The sequence below is a fragment of the Chelonia mydas genome, chromosome 1 (assembly GCF_015237465.2).
Source record: "Chelonia mydas isolate rCheMyd1 chromosome 1, rCheMyd1.pri.v2, whole genome shotgun sequence".
NCBI lineage: Eukaryota > Metazoa > Chordata > Testudines > Cheloniidae > Chelonia > Chelonia mydas.
In genome coordinates, this window is record NC_057849.1 from 326,011,019 (window position 1) to 326,036,205 (window position 25,187).

At 43.0% G+C, this 25,187-nt stretch overlaps 1 protein-coding gene across 1 annotated transcript in view; it reads left to right on the forward strand.

Annotated features, from left to right (window-relative positions):
* The window catches only part of GNAI1 (G protein subunit alpha i1), a 70,163-nt gene that overhangs the window by 11,772 nt on the left and 33,204 nt on the right, over positions 1–25,187 (forward strand). Inside the window, exons 2-3 of the mRNA XM_007060810.4 lie at positions 14,868–14,910; positions 14,993–15,134. Of these exons, the coding sequence (XP_007060872.1) occupies positions 14,868–14,910; positions 14,993–15,134 (185 nt within the window). The remainder of the gene's footprint in view (positions 1–14,867; positions 14,911–14,992; positions 15,135–25,187) is intronic.

A 25,187-nucleotide genomic window follows, 5' to 3' on the forward strand; every position in this document is an offset into this window, starting at 1 on the left:
AGGAAATGGAGTTGAGCTTCCTGAGTGGGAATGGAATCCGGGTAAGAACATGGGGAGGGAAATTTATTGAGAGAGGTGGAAATCTGAATCCATTTGAGGTGTGAAGCATGGATGGGGTCTCATACGAACCACAGTATAAAGTGGAATGGGCTACAAAGTACTAACTCACTCACACTCCTAGAAAATGTAATTGGTATGAGGATGCCATTTTGATGTTAGAAAGATTTGTGCCAGAGGCTTATAATGAGAGGCCCATCAGCTTTGATAGGACAGTATTTAGGTCCCGTGAAACCAGGGGCTTCCTAATGGAGGTAAACATTTTCACTAGGCCATTAAGGATCTTGAAGATTGTAGGATGAGAGAAGATGGGTTTGTCCTTAACATAATTGTCATGAGCAGATATTGCTGCTATATAGACCTTTAGGAAGGTTATGCCTTCAGACTAAAGTTGTAGAAAGTACTCTAGGACTGCAGAGACCCCAGCTCGAGATGGAGCAGGTTCTTTACCAGTGGCACAGATAGTAAACCGTTTCCTTTTTGAGGGGTGGGGGGAGGGGAGTGGACAACATTTTGGGGTGGAATCCTTCCTGGATTGTAAGAGGATGGTGTGAGAGGTTTCTGCCTCTGAGAATGGAAATGGTCAACATTAGTCAGCATATTATCCTCAACACTGCAAACTGGAGTGTGTCTAGGTTGGGATGCTGAATTCTCCTTTTCTGTTGAGACAGGAGATCTGGGAACAAAAGCAGTGGATATGGTGGCTCTCTGGCTACCTGCAGGAGATCTGGATACCAGTGCAGATGAGGCCACAGTGGAGCTGTTAGTATGAGATTGTCCTGTCCACCCTGCCATTCTTACGACTCTGACCATACATTTACCTGGAATAAAAGACCTATGACATGGCTGTGGCTTGCCTGGGTCAGCTGACCCGATCTCGTGGGGTCTGAGAGCTTGGGCTCTAGTTCAAGCCGAAACATCTGCACAGCAATTTTTAGTCCCACAGCCTAAACCCCAGGAGCCAGAGTCATCTGACCCAGGCCAATCTCAGGTGTTTAATTGCTGTGTAGACATACCTTGAGTCACAGGAATGGAAGGGAAGTCCTATAGGAGATGATGACTCCAGTCCAGCAGAAAGTTAATCTGAAAGAGGTTTTGTTTTTATGCCCCTTTATGCAGTACACTTGACATTTGGTGTTTTTGCTCAGTCACAGACTTGTTACCGGGTGGCCCCCTCTGTAAAATAGTACTGGTTTCATGGACTGGTTTCATGGACCACTGGTGTTGATCCTGAGACCTCCTGCTTAGTGAGTCTTCCTTCATATTCTTTTCCCCAGGGAAGTGAAGAGCTATGGAGTAAATTTGTTCCTTGATTTATCACAGCAGAAGTCTAGGCACTCATATTCAGCGGAGGTCAGCTGTTGAACAGTGAGATTCTGGAGCAGAGGTAGACTTGCAGTTACACAGAACATTATGCTTTCTGACAGACAGTAGCTGGAATGGTGGTCAATAGGAAATACTGTTATCATGAATATTGCTGGTTTAAAACAAAAAGATTACTTCTGGCTTGGATTTTGGTTTGTCATATGGCTGGCTGTCGTTGTGCATTCCTATCCTTGTCTTCCCTTCTATTTCCTTTAATTTCTTAAAGCCACTTGTGTGTTTGTCGTAGTCTGCTTCAGCAGGACTGCTTATATGAGCAAAGTTGGTAACGTGAAACTGAGCAAGATCAGAGCATAGAACGATATGTTCTTTATGGCTGGAGTGTTTGTTTTTAATATGTATTTGCACAGCACCCAACATAATGGGTCTGGTGAATGCTATTACAATGTTAATACTAATATTTCCTATATAAACAATTACTGTGTTCAGAGATTTTATTTGGTGGAGGTGCCAAAGGGGAAATGAGGTGATCTTTGTACTTGCAAATCGGAGGGAAGGTGGCCTGTTAAGATATGACTGTGACTGTTAAGATATGGTGCACGTATTGGAAAAATCTTCAAACCTGGGAAACTACTTATCCTCAGTGCATAGTCTGTTTGTTTGGGCTGTGTTTTGGGTCCAGGATTTGGCTCTTGGGTAATTTGCTACATTCTGGTTTTAGGGTGTCAGTAGATGTAGGAAGACAAAATGCATCATTTTATATTTGGAATGTTCTTTTGAAACTGATGGGTAAGCACTTTATTTGCCTTAGTGATGTGTGAATGTGTTTAATATGGAAAGAATTGGTGATTATCTGAAGATATCCTGTTAAATGTAACTTAAATTTCGGCTCAGGAATCCAGAGATAAATACGGTTTTAAAGGTTTGTCTTTTAAAATTTGATAAAAGTGGAAATTATGGAGGGTGAATACTGTACTATTTTTAGGGTTATTTTTAAATTTCTAATTTTCTTGTGAAACATTGGACTACTTATAACATACTCTTGTAGAAATAATGGTGTAAATGAAAAATCCTAAATTACCTTCTCTTACTTTTTGTTCCTTGCTTCAGGCCTGATGAATCTAGGTATAATAATAATAATCTAGGTATTCAAGTAATTTGATTACTTTAAACAAACCAAAACAAACTAACAGTGGCCTATGTGTGGTAAATCATTATATTCTATATACTTAAATGAGTTGTTGCATAATTACCCTAGATGATAGGGGTGTAAATAAAATAGAAGTAACCTTAAGTAGTACATATTCTATGTAATCAGCTAAATGAGTTATTGTTGAGAGACTGACTCTAAGGATTTGTCTAGAGCAATAAAGACCTATCGAGGAAGAAATGAAGCAGCAGCAATTCCTCTTTCATCTTAGTTTTCCAGAGTGCTTACCCACAGTGAGAACATTGAAAGTTTGCCATACACGTGGTTTCTGTTTCTACCTAATATCTAAACACTGGCTGATTTCTAGATCTTGAATTATCTCAAATCTTCTGTCCAACAAATCAGTGTCATTATCACTTCAAAGTCTGTCATGTTATTTTTATGGCTTCTAACAGTGATGTTCTGATCTTTATTTCATGCTTCATTACTTCCTGGGTGAGTTACTGTAATATTTTATTTTCTGTAGTCTGTAGGTACTATGTAGACAACTTTCTTCTTAAGTCCTTCAAGCTTCTCTCAAATGTTTACATTTCAAGTAACTTGTAAATTCCAAAACAAAAAAAGATAAGAGCAGTTCAAGAGAAGACATAACATTAAAAACATCAGTGTGTTAAACAGGGTAGATTTGATTTAAATCAAATTGATTTAAATCACTAGTTGGGAAGACTCGATTTAATCATGGATTTCTACATAAAAGTGCATTCTTGTTGGTTGTTATAACCTTAATACATATTCTTCACAACTCAGAGATAGATGTAGGTTTCATTTTTAGAAGATACTCCCGATATATTTTTTTAAATGATTTATTTTGAAAACTTTTCAGATTAGTTTTACAGCTATATCAGAAAATGAATGATTGTTTGCTTATTTCATTTGCCAAAGGTAATTGAAGCGCAGATATTTATGAAGTCCTTGGGAGGTGAACGATCTCCAGTTCAACAGGTTAATCGTTAATATTTGTAGGATTTTCTTGCCATGCTGTATTAGGAGGAGAACATCACCAGACAGACATTTAAATTGTTTTATTTAACTAAAACAACAATGTTATGTATTCTGGTTTTTTTTTTCTTCAACAGCAAACGCATAATATTTTAACACAACAAGCATATGAATTTTTGAATTTAGTTAAACATTCAAGTTTTTTAAAATCAGGTTTGTTTTTGTTAAAATTATTTTTAACTAAAATAGTTAAATAAAATATTAAAAACAAAAAAATTAAATAACTGTGTCAGCCAGATCAACATGAGAAACTTAAAATATTGGCTTCTGCAGCTAACTCAGTCATCTTCACCTTCATTTTCCTGTTTGTTCATAATCTGGAGAAGAAAAACAAGCTTTCCTCCTTTTTCAGGTATCAAACGATTTCTCAATGTGGAATGACTTCTTCCAAAGGAAGAAAATATTCTTTCTACAGCGGCAGAAGAAGCTACTGCTGTTAAAAGTGAAATTATCCCTTCAACAGTCTCTGAATTCAAGTGTTTAAGTGACTTCCACCAGTTCACTGGTGTGACTTTCTTTAAAACGTCATCAGCAAACATATATTTCTTGAATGGTTCACCCTTAGCTCTGAAGTTTATTATAGTTGGCATTTTGGAGGGATGATTGCTGGATGTCCATGTCATAGCCAACTCCTCCTCTTCAGCGGTTAAGGTTTGACCCTGGTACTGAGTATTGAGAATATTTGCAAGAAAATGAGCTGGAGATAGTGCTTGTCCCATTCATTTTTTTAATTATTGTAATTTAACTCCATCATTGCATATTTCTCTTTTTAAGATCTCACTCAGTTCCTTCCAAATTTCAGCAGCATCAGCAATAAAAGAGCTATTTCCCTGCGTTTCGTTCAAAGCTACAGAAATAGGCTTCAGGGTACTCAGCATGTGTTCAACATTTCTTGTAAGCCTAGTGTGAGAATTTTGACTGTGACAGTGCCATCTAAATATTTTTTCACCATTTTGTTCACAAACTGTCATCAGATTAGGCCAGTTCTTGACATAGTGCTCAAAAGAGTCCATTACTGAGTTCCATTGCACGTCTTGTGGGAGAGTTATCTTGGTTCCTCCCACTTTTTTCAGAGCAGCTGCTGCAAAGTGGTTGTTATGGAAGAATTTTGCAATTTCAATATTAGCCCGAAGTCTTTGGCTAGGAAGTGCATCAAATGAGTGCAACCGTATGTTATTAGCTTGGGACTTTCTTCACTTTCTTCTTCTCCTCTTGGATACATCTGCAGCATTGTCTGTGACCAAGCTGTGTCAATTGTTTCTGTAAGGAAGACATTGTCTTCTTCTATTGCCACACAAGCACATACAACAGGATCATTGTGGACATTGCTCCACCCATCAAGACTCAGGTTAACAATTTCACCCTCTAGACCTTTTGCACACTGCTCAATTTCTCTTTCATACACTTTATCCAGCAATTTGCCTGCAACATCTGCTCTGTTGGGTGGACTGTATCCTGGTCTTAATGAGAACCCACACTTCATTAACATGGTTCAGTCAATCATACGGAAAGGAGAATTTGTTGCATAAACAAACCAGGCAGATTTTTCATCAATTACCTCTTTTTGTAATATGCTGGTTCTTATCACAAACTTCTCTGTGGTTGTTTCTGGATGATGGAGTTTTTTTTTTTTCTTTTTGTTACAGGTGATATACTGTGGCTATATGACATACATGATGTGACTGAAACACTGTCATTGGCAGATAACTGAAACGATAGAAAATGATGGTGATCTTGAAGGGGTATAGTCTTCAGAATGCTGTATGTTGAGGATGGATTCTCCTAAACAAAATAAGTCAAGTTATTTTATTTATTTATGTAGTTATTTAATTATTATTACCATACTGCTCATTTAGTATTACTCATTGCATTCACTGACACTCAATACTACTTTAAAGATGAAATTGTAAAAGGAAGATCTGCCTATTTCAGCTATCTATTTTTTATCAAAACTGCATCTAAAATGATAGTATCATAGAGTAACAACTATATTTTTTGCTCAAACGTGAGAATTCAGGAATAGCCCAGAAAGAAGACAGGCAGTCCTTGAGAAAGAAGTATGAATTTAAAAAGTTTACCAACCTGAAGATCCTGCATGTTCAGACGTGTTCCTTTCATCATCTTCAATGCAGCTTCCTCCTGAGAAGGAACACTTCTCATGATGTTTCATTTGGGCAACCAGGCCTTGCATTTCTTTGTTGCACTGTTTGCATTTTGCACGCATGCCTGTCTTGCCAATAGGTAGAGGAACCTCATTAAAATATTCCCAAACTGTGTCTCTTTTATGGCCTACTGCCATTATAGGTTTTCCCTTTTAGTGAGAGAACGGTATGGTAGATCTCAAATCAATGAAGGCTACACTCATAAAGACCTCAAGACTTTTGGATATGCTGCTCAAGCAATTTCACTTTTGTTTCTAGTGCTTGTCCCTCCCTTCTCACATTTATCTCCAGACTCCTCCGTGTCCAGATCTATTCCGGCCCCAACAATCTTCTATTCATTGAACTTTTTGAAACTTTTCACTTTTAGAGAGAGGTAAGGGACTGACTGTGTACACAAAATTGCAGACAATAGGGTTGTGGTCTGTTGTTTCTCACCTATATATATTATTTATTTTAAAACATTTTTGCTGTTAACAAGCAAGCTATCTCTGGAGACACAAATCCACAGTTTGAGAACTGCAAAACTAAGCATCTCTGATGGTATTGTCTAGACTGAGCACTGAGTTCCATTGGGTAGATAGAAAGATTAATCTAAATAATCTATACAGAACCCCCTGGAACCCCATAAGATTGGGTCCCTAATCCATGAACTATTGGAACTCATTTACAAAACTTTTCTTAAACATTACATTAATATATTGTCTCATACTATAGAATTAGAATTTATAATCCCTATTCCATGATGAGATATCTTTGACCTATAATGTATCTTAATTAAAACTATCTTTAGATAGGTTTTTTCCTCAAAAAGCATTTTATAAAAAAAATCCAATTTAAATAAACTTTTTAAAAAAAAAAAAATCCTTGATTTTTATCCACTCTGGTGTGAAAATAAAACAAAACCAAAAAAACCCTCAGGGCTTGTCTACGCTTAAGATGCTGCAGCGAAGATTCTACCTATGCTGACGAGAGGGCTTCTCCTGTCAGCATAGGTAATCCACCTCTCCAAGAGGTGGTCACTAGGTTGACAGTAGAATTCTCCCATTGCCCTGGTGCTATCTACACCGAGAGTTAGGTGGGTTTAATTGTGGCATTCAGGAGTGTGGATTTTTTACACCCCAAGCGATGTAGTTATGCTAACCAAATTTCCTTGTGTAGACCAGGGCTTAGTCATCAACATCTACATAACCTTAACCCTTCCCCTGTTTAAAAAAACCAAACAAACAACACTTTCAAGGGAAGAATTAAGGTGATTTAGATGCTGGTGATTGAGAATGTGTCAGTATGTGCGTTTAGCCTATTTCCATAATTTTTAATGTGTTTGGCTTTTAACACAGATGTGTTCATTGATACTTCACAACGGTGCTTTGCAACCTTAACTGTAACTTAGTTTTGTTTTGGAATTTCCTGTCTGTTTGTTTCAGATTTAATACAGTGATAGACTCTTACTGTTTCACCCAAAAAGCTGAGCACTGTCTGAAAGTTTGGGTCAGTTAAAATTTTCTCTGCCCTGCTTGCAGCCCGTTTTCCTGGTGCAAATACGATTGTTTTATTAACTCCCTGGCCCTATTCCTGAGCCAGATTGAATTGGAAGCCCAGAACCAGCTCTGTTTCGCAGCTCCAGCTTCCAGCCAAGCTGTCTCCTTGGCTTCTTCTTTACCGCACCCTCAATTCACAATCATTCCTCTTTTAATGTTTGCAAAAGGAGATCTTTGTGCTTAGACCTTTGTATATCCCAATCATATCCCTAAGGTGCCAGTGTAATATAGTTTGGGGCTTTCCTTCTGTGCTCCCTTATGACCCACCCAAATCTGTCACCCTCCAACTCATGGCAGATTGGAATGCAGTTAAGTTCTTAGCACTCAAAACTTTAGTTATTTGTATAGGGAAACTTTAATTGATAAGTAACTGATGAAGATCTATTTCGTAATGACTGAAATGTTAATTTTTGTTTCTGAGACACATGGTGGGTGAGGTAATATCTTTTATTGGACCAACTTCTGTTGGTGAAAGACAAGCTTTTGAGCTACACAGAGCTCTTCTTCAGGTCTGGGAAAGGTAGTCACTGTCACAGCTAGTAAATACGAGGTGGAACAGACTGTTAAACATCATGAGTTAACACATATTGCAAGAAACTATTCGCTTAAGGTGGGCAATTAACACCTCTGCTGTCGTAGGACAAATGAGGGTTAGTGGGTTAGGCTGTGGCCGTGTCTACACTTACAACCTTAGAGCGGCAAGCCGCTATAAAATCACTCGTGTAGCTGCGTTATGCTGCTGGGAGAGCGTCTCCCACTGATATAGCGATGTGCACACAAGCGCTTATGCCAGCAAAACGTACGCTGCTTGGGATGTATTTTTTTCACATCCTTGAGCAACAAAAATTTTGCCGACATAAGTGCTAGTGTAGATGTGTCCTGTAAACGACCCCCCTGAACTACATAAGATACACCAACATAAGCACCAGTATGGACAGCACTGTGTTGGTGGGAGAGCTTCTCCCATTGACATAGCTACTGCCGCTCGCGAGGGCTAGAGTAGCTTAGCTAAGCTGATGGGAGAGCTCTCTCCCATCAGCTTAGCTTTCTAACATAGCTGCTCTTACAGCGGCGCAGCTTCATCAGTGGAGCTGCACCACTGTAAACTCTCTAATATAGCTATGCCCTTAGACTGTTGCAATGAGACATAAAACCAGTGTCTGTTGAGTCCATGATTTGTAGTGTCTAGCAAAGTTATGAATTTAAGTTCCCAGGCACATCTTTTGAAGGTGTTATGCAGGTTTCCTTTGAGGATGAGGACAGAGTGGTCAGATATGGAATGGTCATTTTGTGAAAAGTATTTGCCCTTGGGTGATAGGGTGTTTTTGTCTGTGGTAGTTTATTCAAGAGTGTAGTGATTGTCTGGTTTCACTCACATATTTGTTTTTGGGGTATTTGATGCGTGTTTTGATAGACATGTATAAGACCCAGGGATCTTGACGGGTGTGTTGTGTGGGGTGTTGATCATCATACCAGTGGAGATCTGTCTGCATGTTTTGCGTCTGTTATGCCAGGGTCTGGTGCCATTTTGAGTTGGACTGTTCTATTCTGTGGGGAACTTGTTTCTGATGATGAGAAGGTTGGGGCGTTGTTTGAAGGCCAGAAGAGGGCATTCAGGAAAAATTTCTTTCAGGATGTGGTCTCCATCAAGTATGGGTGGTAATTGTTTCATGAAACCCCATATGGGCTCTAATGTGGGGTGGTAGGTGATAGCTAGGCATGTGCATAGGTGTGTGTGGGGAAGCAGAGTTTCTCAGGATATTCAGGTGGCCCATTCCACAGTGGTTCCATCCACATCTCTCTCTCCTATCCTGGGACTAACATGGCTACAACCACGCTGCAAACAAATGTTTTTTTTCTAGCATTCTCAATTTCTAAGTAATGTGGTATGTGTCTACAGTCATGAAACTGTCTTAACTTTTGCTCTCTTACCATTTCAGTTTTCAATTGTAGACTTCTAAATGTGGAGAAGAATTCTACTTCAAACCTAATTTAAGCATATAAACTAATTTCTCCAGTCAAGTTAGAGGGATATTGAAAATGGGTCTGGAAGTTTAAATCCAATATGAGCTATGAAATCATGACCAACTTCTCCATTATACTATACTTTGATACTATGGTGATAATTATATCTGCTTCTTAAATGATTTTATTTGATCATTCTGAAAAATATTCATCAGGCTTTACCAATCCTAGTCAGCTCTTCCTGAGAAAGTTATGTATGTAGTTATTTTAACTTGTGAACGACTGAATTTGAAGAAATTAGTGCAACTGAAGATAGAAAGAGATAAAAATAGAGCCCTCTAATCTTGTGTAGTTTGGGATTTTGACCCAAACAGACTGTTTTTATCCATTGCATCATTTCTAACTTCTTTACAGTCTACCTCATCATTAATGTACAATGCTACTCCATCATCTTTACCTTTATTTCTGTCTTTCCTGAAGAGCACATACCCTTCAATACCTGTACTCCAGTCATGACTACTGTTCCACCATGTTTCTGTTATCCCTATAATATCTAAAAAGAAAAGGAATACTAGTGGCACTTTAGAGACTAACCAATTTATTTGAGCATAAAGGTGCCACTAGTACTCCTTTTCTTTTTGCAAATACAGACTAACATGGCTGCTACTCTGAAACCTATAATATCTGTTTCCCCTTGCACCAGTTATTCTAGTACCTCCATTTTGTTACCCAGGCTCCTTGCATTTGGTGTACAAACATCTTAGTTGTTTCTGCTTGGCTTCGTACAGATTCCTCACCTGATTAGGTACAGTCATTCTACTGTGACCCACTTCGATGTCCATCTGCCCTAGCAGCACACTTGACACACTGACAGCACACTTGACACACTGACAGCACACTTGACACACTGACACACTTACAAGAAGGATGTGGAAAAATTGGAAAACGTCCAGCGGAGGGCAACAAAAATGATTAGGGGACTGGAACACATGACTTCTGAGAGGCTGAGGGAACTGGGATTGTTTAGTCTACGGAAGAGAAGAATGAGGGGGGATTTGATTGCTGCTTTCAACTACCTGAAAGGGGGTTCCAAAGAGGATGGATCTAGACTGTTCTCAGTGGTAGCTGATGACAGAACAAGGAGTAATGGTCTCAAGTTGCAGTGGGGGAGGTTTAGGTTAATATTAGGAAAAACTTTTTCACTAGGAGGGTGGTGAAACACTGGAATGCGTTACCTAGGGAGGTGATGGAATCTCCTTCCTTAGATATTTTTAAGGTCAGGCTTGACAAAGCCCTGGCTGGGATGATTTAGTTGGGGATTGGTCCTGCTTTGAGCAGGGGGTTGGACTAGATGACCTCCTGAGGTCCCTTCCAACCCTGATATTCTATGACAGGCTGTGGCCCACAGTTCATGTATACAGAACTTTCCCTTAATAGGTGGCCAGTGTAACTGACCATAACCAGGTCCAGTGCCAGGCACCAGCTAAGTCTAGCATGCCTTACCTGACTGAAGTGCAGAGATGGCTCAGATTTAGTTTAAGCAGGGAAGCATCCCTCCTCATGAAGAGGGGAGGAAATTAGGAAGGCCTATTAAGAATACCCCTATACCTTAGGACTTGGTCCCTTTAAGGCGGCAAGGGGTGCTCAGACACCCCTTCAGCTAGCTGCCTACCGTTTACTCAGGCAGTCCCTTTCACAACACCAGCTGTGCCACCCAGGGTAAGGAAGAGTTGAGGAACAGAGGGTAAACGTCCAGTGTATGCTTAGCCTTAGTGCTGCCCCTGTCTAAGGGCTTGACTACACTTAAAATGCTGCAGCGGCACAGCAGCAGCGTTTCAGTGAACACTCTGCCTACACCAAAGGGAGAGATTCCCTCATTGGCGTAGGTACTCTCCTCCCTGAGAGGCAGGAGCTAAGTCAGTGTGAGAAGTTTCCCTTCGACCTAGTGCTGTCTACCCTGGGGTTAGGTCGATTTAACGGTGTTGCTCAGGGGTGTGGATTTTTCATATCCCTTTCCAATGTCATTATACTGACCTAATTTCCTAATGTAGACCAGGCCTTAGACTTCTCCAGGAAAAAAGATGGGCCTGTGTTTGGGGGGAAAAGTAAGGGTTCTGCCTTTACTTGGAAAAAGTCTGAGCTCCCATGCTGAGAAAGGACAGTGGTTTTAGCAAAGAACCCAGGGAGGTCTGGAGAAGCCAGCTATAAGCTTCTGGAAATACCTCTGGTATAATCTCTCTCTCAAGGCCAAGGAGGGCCATGCTTCCTGCTTCCCCGGAGGCAGGAGCGGTTCTAACAGTAGAGGCTCCTGCAGAAAGATTCACCCTTCTCATCAGAGAGCAGGAATCAAACACATCAACTGGTCAAGCATTAGCAACCTTAGAAATTAGCTCCTTCACATACCTCAGTCCTAGGAAAGTGGTCTGGGGGAAACTGCCAGGGACTTGGGCAGTAATTTATAAGCTGTAGTTCTACTGCCTGCAGATGCACTCCAAGCTGTCAACACAGAGCTCTTACTTTTGATGAGGGGCAGAAAGGCGATTGGGGGAGAAGATCCTGGACAGGGAGAATAAAGGAAAGGTTTCCTCCTCCACTGATAAATGACTAGCTCAAGCGCCATTGGACCCCTCTTCTTATTCTTGTAGCGAAAAGTACAGTAGTGGAGAAACCAAACCAGCAGCCACTAGTGGCGGGGCTTCTCCTGTTCTTGCAGGTGTGTGCCCTCTGCAGATAGTTACAGAAACTATATAGTCAGTATATGGAGTTCTTGAACTATGCCTTCCAAAGTGAGAGCAAGCAGAAAGAGAGGAAGCTGGGGCATGGTGCCTTGTGACCCCCTTCTATCCCAAATGGAAATCAGAGTATTGTTCACTGAAGCTCTGCAGTCCTATGGGGACTGCTAAGTGTCCACCTCCCTTTCTCCTTGTAAGGATGGAGGACGCGTCCCAGTCTCAGACCAATAGGATTCAGATGATATGGAATGTTAGTAGAAATTGTTCCTTCCACCTTGGAATATAGCGCCATGCCAACAATAAGCTCTTGCTCACCACCTTAAAAAAAGCTAACAATCAGATGCAAAAAGGGCAAATATCTTATTCTCAATCTGGAATCCCTGGAGAAAATTCTGGTTTGGGGATTGTTTAATTTGGGGGGAGAGAGGTGGATTAACAAGGCTGCCTTTAAAATATAGTAGCCCCACAAGACAAAGCTGCTATTCAGTATCTAAAACTTCTCCCCCTCATCCATTCTTGGTACAGGGAGACCCTGATCTCAGTAAATAGAGCTGGTGACCTGAATGGTTTTGTAGATTGAAAATTCCCTCAAGCAAGGTTTCAAGTCCTCCATAGCTCTGTGTTTCCATGGCACACTTGGTTCTGCCATAGTGGGTGTATTTTTTGTTTGTTTGGTTTTTTTTAAATTTATTTTTAGTGATGTAGCTGTACACATGCAGACCTCTAGTGTGACTTGCATTAGTACAACTTGCCCCAGTTTGATATTGGGGAAAGTTGTCACTTTTTACATGAGTACAGGCGAGGATTGCACAAGTGCAGCTATGCTGGTGTAGACAAGTCCTGATGGTAGGATGGAATTATGGGGAGGGGGAGAAAGGTACTTCTCCTTTCCAATGTATGGTAGGCAGGAGGCACCAACTTTTAGACATACTTTCTAGAGGTTGATACTAAAGTTGGAGGACTCATTAGTCAATCCTTTCTCCCTGCCTAGCAGTTGAGATGGGGAAATATTTGTTCCTAGAGCTCATCAGTGGTGTTGGGGAACCCTCCCCTAGTACCTATCATGTCTATCTGTGGCTGTACGGAATGTGATTATGTGGTACCATATCAGGGTTCTATCAATAGGAGTTTGGGATGGCTGTATTATTCATGAGTAGTGAAGCTACAATGAGTTATGAAGGTCATCCAGTATGAGTCTTGAGAAGAACCTCTGAGAGTGAGTGAGTGTGTGTGCGCGCGCATGTGTGTGTGTACACACACTCTTCAGATTGTGGTAAAATGTACCATCCCAGGCACAGCATTTATGTCCATTTTTTATATGATGAAGTGATTAATAAAAACCCCAAAACTACTTACATATGGAGGAGAGGGAATCATTCATTGCTGTATATTTCATATGAATTAGAACTTACTTACACACACGATTTTCATAACCTTTAAAAAAAAGTATAAATTGTTCTTAGACTGAATCTCATACAACTTTTAGCCCAAGTCAAACTGAAAGATGTGTTAAGTGCCAAAAGCTGACTAATGAAATGATTGACATAGTGTAATAAAAGGTGTACCTAGTTTGTGTTAATGTGGTCCCATTGTGCCTTTTAGTTCGTGCTAGCAGGGTCGATGTGGGGCAGCTCCAGTAAACACTTTAGTGTGCCTTGCAGCTCACACACCCATAGCCTGTGTTGCGGGGCCCTGTAGACAAGCCTTTAGATGTCGCAGGAATGACCGTTCGATTATACTGCCTTTCAGGGGAGGTATTGTGAAAACATGTGAGGGAAAAGGTTGTCAACTTGTTGGTTTAGTTTAGGGGTGGGCAAACTTTTTGGTCTGAGGGCCACATCTTGGTATGGAAATTGTATGGCGGGCCATGAATGCTCACGAAATTGGGGGTTGGGATGTAGGAGGGGGTGAAGGCTCCGGCTGGGGCCAGAAATGTGGAGTTCAGGGTGTGGGAGGGGTCTCCAGGCTGGGGCAATGGGTTAGGGTGCAGGGGGTGAGGAGTGAGGGCTCCGGCTGGGGTTGCAGGCTCTGGGGGTGGGGCTGGGACCAAGAGGTTCGGAGGGTGGGAGGGGGATCAGGGGTGGGGCAGGGGGTTGGGGCATGGGAGGAGGTCAAGGGTGCAGGCTCAGGGGGGTGCTTACCTCAAGCAGCTCCTAGAAGCAGCGGTATGTTCCCCCTCTGGCTTCTACGCGGAGGCAGAGCCAGGCAGCTCTGTGCGCTGCCCCATCCACAGGCGCCACCGCTGCCACTCCCATTGGCCGTGGTTCCCAGCCAATGGGAGCTGCGGGGGCAGCGCTTGGGGCGGGAGCAGCATGTGGAGCTCCCTGGCTTCCCATATTCGTGGGAGCCGGATAAGGGACATGCTGCTGCTTCTGGGAGCCACACGGAATGGGACAAGCCCCCGACCCCGCTCCCTGTCTGGAGCGGGGCAAGCCCCGGACCCTGCTCCCTGATGGGACCTCGAGGGCTGGATTAAAATGTCTGGAGGGACGGAGGTGGCCCCCGGGCAATAGTTTGCCCATCTCTGGTTTAGTTAGTTGATTCTGCAGGTATGTATTTGACCATTTGTTTGCATTAGACATTCCTGCAGTTTTTTTAAATGAGAAGATTGTGTGGATTGAAGGAGTATAGCTATGAATATAAAGGCATTTCAGAGTTAAATCTCCTCCTATTGTAAGTGTCAAAAGCAAGAATTTGTAATTTAAACTTCCTGACTGATGTTAAAAGGTAACTTGTAACAATTCTGTTTTAAAATCCTTCGGTAATATATCAGTTAAGGAATTCTTGAAATGTGAAAACTGACTTTTTAACTGTTAGCTTTGGAAACGAAGGGAACTCAAGAAGGATGTATTTTAATAATCTTTACACTTTTATTTTTCAGGAGCTGGTGAATCAGGGAAAAGCACAATTGTAAAACAAATGAAGTAAGTATGGTTAAAAGATATAACTGAAATTATTTACTTGCTTGCGTTTGAATAGAAGACTTAATATTATTTTCCTCCATAGGATTATCCATGAAGCTGGTTATTCAGAAGAAGAATGTAAACAGTACAAAGCTGTTGTCTACAGTAATACCATTCAATCCATTATTGCTATCATTAGAGCAATGGGGAGATTGAAGATAGACTTTTGTGACCCAACCAGGGCTGTGAGTATTGAAGTACATACAAATGTAGATGTGCAGCTAACATGCCATATGTCGTTCAAGCATAATTTCCTGTCTATTGTTGTTGCATGGTAAAGATAATAAAAAAATTTTCCTGTCCATTGTTGTTGCATGGTAAAGGTAATAGAACTTTTTCCCCCTATCCACACTCCAAGAAAGAAGAGAATAAAAAAACAAAACTCCTTAGAGTGAGAAAAATACTTTTCAGAATAATACAGAATCTAAAGAACTTTGGCAACATTTATACAAACCTACCTTGTCTTACCTAATGGGTGCAGACAAACAAAAATATTAATAGTTCACTTTTAACATTCCAAATAAATGACTGACAATTTTCCTTTGCAGGAGGCTTGATTTATAGAGCACCATAAATGGCACTTGCACTTTACATGGTATATGGCTGCCTTCTCCTTCATGTGGAGAAGGGATTTGAACTTGTTTCCTACCTCCCAAGTGAATGCTCTAACTGCTGCTCTGCAGTCATTCTGCTCCTCTGTCTGAATGCATAATTATTTATTCATTTATAGACATTGGAACTGTCATAAATATAAAGGGAAGGCTAACCACCTTTAAATCCCTCCTGGCCAGAGGAAAAACCCTTTCACCTGTAAAGGGTTAAGAAGCTAAAGATAACCTTGCTGGCACCTGACCAAAATGACCAATGAGGAGACAAGATACTTTCAAAGCTGGAGCGGGGGGAGAAACAAAGGGTTCTCTCGGTCTGTGTGCTGCTTTTGCCGGGACCAGAGCAGGAATGCAGGTCAGAACTCCTGTAAAGGGTTAATAAGCAATCTAGTTAGATATGCGTTAGATTCTGTTTTGTTAAATGGCTGATAAAATAAGTTGTGCCGAATGGAATTTATATTCCTGTTTTTTGTGTCTTTTTGTAACTTAAGGTTTAGCCTAGAGGGATTCTCTGTTTTGAATCTGATTACCCTGTAAGGTATTTACCACCCTGATTTTACAGAAGTGATTCTTTTACTTTTCTTTAATTAAAATTCTTCTTTTAAGAACCTGATTGCTTTTTCATTGTTCTTAAGATCCAAGGGTTTGGGTCTGTGTTCACCTATGCAAATTGGTGAGGATTTTTATCAAGCCTTCCCCAGGAAAGGGGGTGTAGGGCTTGGGGGGATTTTGGGGGGAAAGACGTTTCCAAGTGGGCTCTTTCCCCGTTATATTTGTTAGACGCTTGGTGGTGGCAGCAATAAAGTCCAAGGGCAAAAGGTAAAATAGTTTGTACCTTGGGGAAATTTTAACCTAAGCTGGTAAAAATAAGCTTAGGGGGTTTTTCATGCAGGCCCCCACATCTGTACCCTAGAGTTCAGAGTGGGGAAGGAACCTTGACAGGAACAGTTTCAACAGGGAAAATTGAGACTCTGCACCAGAATATCCCATACCACAGTGCTTTGGGCACTCAGCTGAGAGATGGGAAATTTGTGTTCAGATTGCTTCTACACATCAGAATTGTACCCACGTCTCCCACATCTTGGGTGAGTGCTCTGACCACTGGGCTAAAGCTTATAAGGTGGGCCTCCCCAGCCCTTTTGCGTGTGTTTAGGCATGCCCTGAGCACACCTGCCCAATCAGGCCCAGCAGGTGAGTTTGGTGGGGAAATGCCTAGTTTGAAGACTAAGGCATAAAAGAGGTACCCATGCATCTGAGGCATCAGTGTACATACATACTTGAAGAAATTTGGGTGTCTACAGACTTTTAACAGAGGATACTCAAGCACCCAGGGATTTCACCTGTCTAATTCTGTAGACACTTGAGAAGGGGTTTTGAGGATCTCAGTAACACCCAGATGTTGGATTTAGCACCTAAAGTGGCAGTCCCTATCCTGGAATGCATAAAAAGTTATTGCACTCAATGGAGGTCAAGGCAGCGTGTGGAGTATTCATTGGTTGCAACAGCTGAAGCAGGAAATAGCCCCGGTACGGGCTAGTCTTCTCAGAAGCACATAGAGGAAGGGGAGAGATTCTGTTGATCATGTACTGAAAGAAATTTGTCAAGTATTTAGACATTTATTATTTCGTACTTTAGGGTCTTGTGCCATATTTACTTTTTCCTCACATGTCAAGATTACAAGTTTGAATGACAGAAAGGGGGTGGGTGGGAACAAAGAACAAGGGGAAGAAAAATGGTTTTATCAGGAAAGGAGCTCCATTTTATATGTTGACGCTTTGCACTTGCATACCTCTTTTATATGAACTTCTCAAAAACACTTTTTACTAACATTAATGACTATAGCCACAATGCCCCTATGAAGTAGCCATTATCATTTTTCAGGAAAGAGTGTGAACAGAGATTTTCAGCTGTCTAAGGCCACCAAGTCAGTGGCAAAGCTGGGAGTGGAACCCAGATCTTCAGATTCCAGTCCTATGTTCAGATTACTAGATAATGCTGCTTTGCTTTTGACATTGAGTTTATGGTGATGGTTAAGACAGAAATTATAATGATTTGGCTAATAGGGGTTACTAGATCACTAATTTTCTTGTTATATATGACTCGAGAAAATGTGTATATATATTATAATGTGCTCAGAACTGCTAATTATGCACACAACTAGTCTATATGGCCTTGTTTCTCTCACTGTTACCCTCATTTACCTCACCTGTTGCTTAGTTTGTTCTCCATCTGGTTGTGGCTTACCTTTTTGTAATCTCTCTAGGACAGGGATTGTCTCATATTGTGTGCTTGATTGGAGCTTCTAGGTGGTAATATAGTAAAAAGAATAATTCGGTAGTATTAGAGAGAGACCAGTGTTTACTCCTGGGGGAATTCTGCACCAAAAAATTAAAAATTCTGGGCACAATATTTTAATATTCTGCATATTTTATATGTCAAAATAACAAAATATAATCGTGCCAGTTTCAATTATTTTGGTATCTTATTTCAAAATACCTGTCAGAAAGTATGTATCTAACAATATAGACAACCTCCCCCCCCCCCCCCCCCCAAAATTTCTGGTAATTTTTTTGATAAATAGATTCCTTACTAGGCATATTAATACAGAACTTTGAGTAATTCATTTAAATTACACTACAGAACTGTATTTCTTGCACCCATCTGAAGCAGTGCAAAGGCTTGGGGGAGTCAGGGGTAACGGAGGAGCTGAGGGAGAGGGAAAGAGCCTGGAGTGAACCTGGAGAGTTGTTGGGTGTGGGTGGGAGAAGTATGGAACTGGGTCTGGGGGGCAGGATTGTTAGGCAGTTGGGGAGCCTCCCCCATGGAGACCCCGGCTGACCCGAAGCCTCTCCCATTCAGTCACACATCTGCCCCTGTCCAGGCACCCCCCATCCCCATGTGGCCTTGCAGCCCCCCACTCCCATTCAGCCTCTGGCTCAATGCTGTCACCCCACTAGCTCCTGAGCCCATGCCCCACTCTGTCCCCCACACCCCCCACTAGCCATTCTGAACCCCAGTCTGTGACCCCCACCACCCAGCAACACCATGTGCCCCACTCTGACTTAACCTGGCTCCGTGGGCAGGGTGCTGTGATTAACTTCTGCTCCTGGGGGAATTCTGCGCCACTGCACAGAATTTTTTTTTCCCAAACGAAAACCGTTCTGCCCCAGAAATTCTGCAGTTCTGCCTTTTGCCCAACAGAGGCCTCTGTGGCACCAGAGCAGCTGGCTGTGTTCATGTTGCTGGCTGTTTTGGCACCACAGCGTCCTCTGGTGGGTGAAAGGTGTAACTGCAGCAATTCTTGGGAAGAATGTATTTCCTGCAGGGGGAAAAAAATTATGCGCCAGACATGAATTTTGCAGTGGCGGAGAATTCCCCCAGGTGTAAATATTGAACTGCCAGCTTTTGAGTGGGTGGAGACTCTCTATTGTGATGACATTCAAAAATAATTACTATATTAATATCGGTAAGAAGGCGGCGATGGAGAGATAAATTTGTGACTCATCAGGAGGAGATGATTAAGTTTTGTGACATTTTTTTCTTTGTGTAATGTATAAATTTACAGTCAGGTCACTTGTTTCCTATCTGTAGGAACAGGACAAACCCAATGCTGTTTGTTTTGTAAAAAATTACAACAGTACAGAGTTCTGGGTGAATATATACAATTTCACTGTATAATTATATATATGGAAATTAAGTTGATACTATTGCTCTGAATTCTTGCTGCAGTGTAAATTTACATTTTGGTATTTTGACTCTCTGAGAAAATAGGTCATTTAAGTAGTTCTGTGGACTTGACTTCTCACTAATTGGCATGCTTGATGGAGGACAAAACCTTCAGCATATATAGCTCTGTAGTATCAACATTCACTTTGTTTAAACCCTTCAGAAAGCAGAGAAGGATGGTGTGTGTTTTTATTTTATATATATATATATATATATATATAAAATTTCCTGAAAATGACTTGACTTTGGTCCAGCTAAATTGGTCAGTGTAGCCATAAGAAATCGGGGGAAGTGTGTTTTGAGGCTTTTTCTTTCTGCTTTATTGACTTTTTTCAGACCTTTCTTCTTAAGTGTATGAAGGAAAATTCAGAAAATTTAGAAGTGGAGTAGAATCCTAATGGTCTCTGGGGGAAAGCAGCTTCATTCACAGACATTCTTCCCTATGGGTCTGAAAGGGATTTTAAAGAAACTTATTTTAAATGGAACTTGGGCATGTGTCCTATGCTGTCACTTCTGGGACTAGACCAAGGGCTAGTCATTAACTGGAATAAGCCCTTTGAAGTGATTATAGTAGAACTGTGTTAATTTGACTCAGTGTGTGAGCAGCTGATGATCAGGTGAACTTGCCTTAAAATTCTCCAGTTTGGAGACTGGCATATATTTAAATATCTATTCGATTTTATAGATCATCCGTGGAGGACAAAGTGATACTAGACTGGATAGAACACTTTTTAAGAGAGGGGCTGTAACCTGACAAATGGCTTTTTCATTTAAGTTAAAAGGTTTTAGACTGGCTCCAAGATACGAGACTCGTAACCAGTTCAATAAGGATGGCTGAAATACTTCTTGCACGCCATCTTATTCAGGAAATCTGAGATAGAAATGGCACGTTCTTCTTCAAGTGCTTCCTCAGGTCCATTCCACGTTAGGTACGTGTGTGCTGCGTGCACTGTTACCGGAGATTTTTCCCTTGGTGGTGCCCGCCAGGCCGGTGGTGCCAGGCACTCATGCACTGATATAAGGGGCTCAGTTGGCCCCGCACCCTCTCAGTTCCCTCTTACCTCCCGTGACGGTCACTGGAACAGCTTCTCTTGCTTTGGCAAGGTGATCATTCAGGGTTGGGTTTTTTCATGTTATTCTCTAGTTATCTTCATTTTAATTTCTAATAGTAGTGTAAATAGTATTAGTGTATAGATAGTTAAACTCCCCTCTCTTAGTTTAAAGAGGCTTCTTTCGTCTCTGGGGCCTGGCATGCCCTGGTCTCTGGGCTTCAAACCTTGCACCTCCTGTGACAAACCTATGCCAGTGAGCGACCCACACTCTAGCTCTCTGAAGTGTCTGGGAGAAGCTCACTGACGAGTGTTGTCAAATCTGCTGCAACTTCAAGCCTTGTACAAAAAAGGATAGGGAGGCTAGACTAAGGATTATCCTAATGGAAGCCATGCTTAGACTGGCGTTGGAGGCAAGCCAGTCTGACTCAGCACCGAGCACCTTGGCTTCAGTGCGAAGCGCTCCTCCGGCACTGCATGTTTCTTGGCACCATTCCCCCTCTCTGGTACCAAGAAAGAGGCAGAAGAAACAATGGTCCAAGAGGGGACACCCCCTGGTACAAAGAAAAGACAAACAAGGAGTGTGCAGCGGAGCACGACCTGTGTCATGTCTCTTCTTCACCCCTGTTACCATAGCGTTGACTCTGCCCTGCTTGCAGGTGCTGTTGAGTCTGGTGCGGGACCATTCACCAACAACGGAGGGACATTGTGGCACCAGCGGGATTGCAATGTCTTCCACCCTGGAGTCTTTGCAGCGGCCAGGGACCTGATGACACTCCCGGTTCTGTCGAGCCCAATGGGACAATTGTCGGCTTTGTGGGGCGGGGGGGGGTGAGAAAACCTGGATTTGTGCTGGAAATGGCCCAACTTGATTATCATGCACATTGTAAGGAGAGTGATCACTTTAGATAAGCTATTACCAGCAGGAGAGTGGGGTGTGGGGAGGTATTTTTTCATGCTTTATGTGTATAAAAAGATCTTCTACGCTTTCCACAGTATGCATCCGATGAAGTGAGCTGTAGCTCACGAAAGCTTATGCTCAAATAAACTGGTTAGTCTCTAAGGTGCCACAAGTACTCCTTTTCTTTTTGCGAATACAGACTAACACAGCTGTTACTCTGAAGCAAGTCTAGTGGCCATTCTAGAATCCCTGCAGTTTTCTCCTGGTATCGGGGCCTCTGCCCAGCCATTCCTACTTGCTGGTGTCTGAGAGGAGGGCTCCTCCACTGCACCATCCGGCACCCAACTTGGAATCCAGTACCAAGCCCAGTACCAACACGCAGGACTTAGGCCTGAATGATGTGGTTGGGGTTGAAGAAGAGGAGGAAGACCCCCACACACACACCTGTACAGGCCTCTTCCTCCTCCCCAGACAAAGCTGTCTCAGGACCAAGTGGCTTGATGCCACAGGATGACTTTGGACCTCACCACGAGCTTCTAAAAAGGGTGGCTTCTAACCTGGGGCTAGAGATGGAGGTTCTTAGAGTCCTCACATAGCCTCATTGATATTTTGGCCACGGCAGTGCCATCAAAGGTGGCTCTACCCCTCAATGAGGCTGTTATGGGTCCAATCAGGTCCCTGTGGCAGACCCCTATCCTCTCTCTCTCTCCCCCACCTCAATTTGGGCAGAGAAAACGTACTATGTGGCCAATGAGAGGGACAGACAAGAACAGTTAGGTGCAAATCCCAAGCAAAAGGACTTAAAGAAGCTAGTGCTGTTTCGTAAGAAGATTTATTCGATGGGTGGGTTACAGCTTTGCATTTCCAACCAACAAACCTTTGCTTGGGAGGTACAATTACAGTATTTGGGACTCTATGGCAAATTTTGAAGACTTGATGCCACATGACTGCAGGCAAGTTTTCCACCCTGACGGAGGAATGGAAGACCATAGTCAGAGCCTTCCTCCAAGCAGCCCTATACACAGCTGATGCAGTGGCCAGAACAATGGCTTTGGCTGTTCTCATGAGAAGGTGCTCCTGGCTCCAATCCTCAGGGCTACCACCTGAGGCCACTAGTCAGTCCAGGATCTTCCCTTTGAAGGTACAGAATAGACCAACTCAAAGCTCCATGGTCTGAATGACTCCAGGACAACCCTCAGATCTCTGGACCTCTACTCTTTGGCACCTTCAAGGAAGCATTTCAAGCCTCAGGCGCTGGCCCGCTTCTCAGCTCTGCTGCCTCACCAAGACCTGTTTAAAAAATGGAGCAGGGGTTACAAGCACAGGCAACTGCCCCCCTCCATCTCAGCTTCGCTACCGGGGTCACACAGGTACTGCGAGGCCCCAAACAGAACTTCACAAAATGCTTGGCGGTGGTAGCTGCTTTCCTCAGAAGGTGAGGCATTCAAGTCTATCTGTACCTAGAACAACTGGGTGATCGGTGGCCAATCAGAGGCTCAAGTGAAAAACTGCACCTGGTCCAAGCCATCTTCCATGCTCTGGGTCAGTTGATAAATGAGCAAAAGTTGACTCTCATTCCTGTCCAGCGAATAGCGTGTATCAGGGCAGTGCTTGACTTGACCTGGGCCAGAGCCTTCCTCCCAGGGGCTTGATTCCAGACAATGTCAGCTCTGATATCCAAGGTCAATGCCCACCCCACCATGACAGCGTCAGACTTTTGAGCCACATGGCTGTGTGCACTTACAAGGTATGGCAAGCAAGGCTGCGCCTCAGACCCCTTCAAGTTTGGCTGGCCTCTGTGTACTCACTGAACCACACCCTTTGGACTCGGTGATTACAGTTCCTGCCCCAGTCCTTGCCTCCCTCGACTGGTAGAAGGATTCCCCGATTAGTGGTCATGAGCATGTTCCCTTTGTCACCACCAGTCTTTAGTATCCCTAATTTTGGATGCATCTTATCTAGGTTGGGGGGCTCGTCTCGAGCACCTCAGAACTCAGCCTGTGGTCCCAGGAAGAGCTTTCCCTGCACATAAATGTCAGAGAGCTCAGAGCAGTCTGCTTAACTTGCCAAGTGTTCCTTCCCCAGATCACGGGCAAAGTTGTACAAGTGCTTATGGACAACACAGCAGCCATGTTTTACATCAATAGACCAGGACGAGTGTGTTCCTCTACCTGTGCCAGGAGGCCATCTGCCTGTGGGACTTCTGTGTGAAACACTGCATCCACCTTGAAGTTTCCCATCTTCTGGGAGCCTGGAACGCTGTGGTAGATCACCTCAGCAGGTCTTTCTCTTCTTCTCACCATAAGTGGTCCCTTCACCCAGAGGTGATCAGATCCATCTTCTGGAGGTGGGGATCTCCCCAGGTAGACCTGTTTGCAACCAGGTTGAAAAGGAAATGTCAGCAGTTTTGCTTGCTATGCAGTCACAGCCCAGGCTCTTGCTGGCGCCTTCCTACTTCCACAGACAGAGCTCCTGTTCTATGCATTACCTCCTGTTCCTGTGGTACACAAGGTCCTTCTGAAAGTCAAGTGAGAAAAGACAAGGGTTATCCTTGTAGCCCCTGGGTGGCCACGACAGTGCTGGTTCAGCATGCTGCTGGACCTGTCAATAGTACTGTTGCTTCTGCCCCGCCCAGACCTGATCTCACAAAATCATATCTGTTTACTCTACCTGAACCTCAGGGCCCTCCACCTGACCATCAGGGAAGCTCCATGGTTGAACAAGTCTGCCAGGTCTTGCTAGGTAGTAGGAAACCGTGTACTAGAGCAAGTTACCTAGCCATATGAAAGAGTTTCTTGGTGTGGTCTTCCCTATGAGGTCTCTCTCCGACTCCGTCACCCCTCCAGTCTGCGCTGGAATACCTGCTTCACCTGAAACAACAGGATCTGGCCTTTTCATCAATTAATCTGCAATTTGTGGCAATCTCAGCCTTCCACCCTGTGGTGGACAGTAAGTCGGTCTTGTCTCATGAATTATCCATCCACTTCCTCAAGGGATTAGAGACTTTACCCTCAAATTTGCAAAATGATTCCACTGTGGGACTTAAACGTGTTCTTGTCAAGACTCATGGTCCCTCCCTTTGAGCTGCTGGCATCATGCTGTCTGTCGTATCTTTCCTGGAAGGTCACCTTCCTGGTAGCAATTACCTCGGCCAGGAGGGTCTCAGCAATTATGGCTCTTATATCAGAACCCCCGTATCTGATGTTCTTTAAGGACAAGATACAACTGAACCCCCACCTAGTGTTCCTTCCAAAGGTGGTCTCGCAGTTTCATAGTAACCAGGCTATTTTCCTGCCAGTTTTCTTCTCAAGCCATGCAGGAATTCAGAGGAGCAGCGTCTCCACTCGTTGGATGTTAGATGCGCCCTGGCCGTCTATATTTAGAAGACCAAGCCGATCCGTAAATTTACGGAGCTCTTTGTCGCAGTTGCAGACAAGATGAAAGGCCTCCCGGTTTCAGGCCAGATAATTTCATCCTAGATCACTTCCTGCATTCGTATGTGTTACAAGCAGGCAGATGTTGCACCTCCTGCCATCTTGACTGCTCATTCAACGAGAGCTCAGGCTTCATCAATAGCATTTCTGGCTCAGGTCCTGATGCAAGACATCTGCAGAGCTGCAATCTGGTCGTCAGTACATACCCTCTCCCCCCACTGCACCATCACCCAGCAGGCCAGAGATGATGCCAAGTTCGGAAGAATACTGTTGCAATCTGCATGTCTATGAACTCTAAACCCACCTCCTTGGGTACCGCTTGTAAGTCACCTAAAGTGGAATGGACATGACCAAGTTCTTGAAGAAGAAAAAATGGTTACTAACGTTTCCGTAACTTTTGTTCTCCAAAATGTGTGGTTCATGTCCATTCCACGACCCACCCTCCTACCCCTCTGTCAGAGTTAGTCAGCAAGAAGGAACTGAGAGGGTTAGGGGCCAGCCAGACTCTTTATACCAGCAC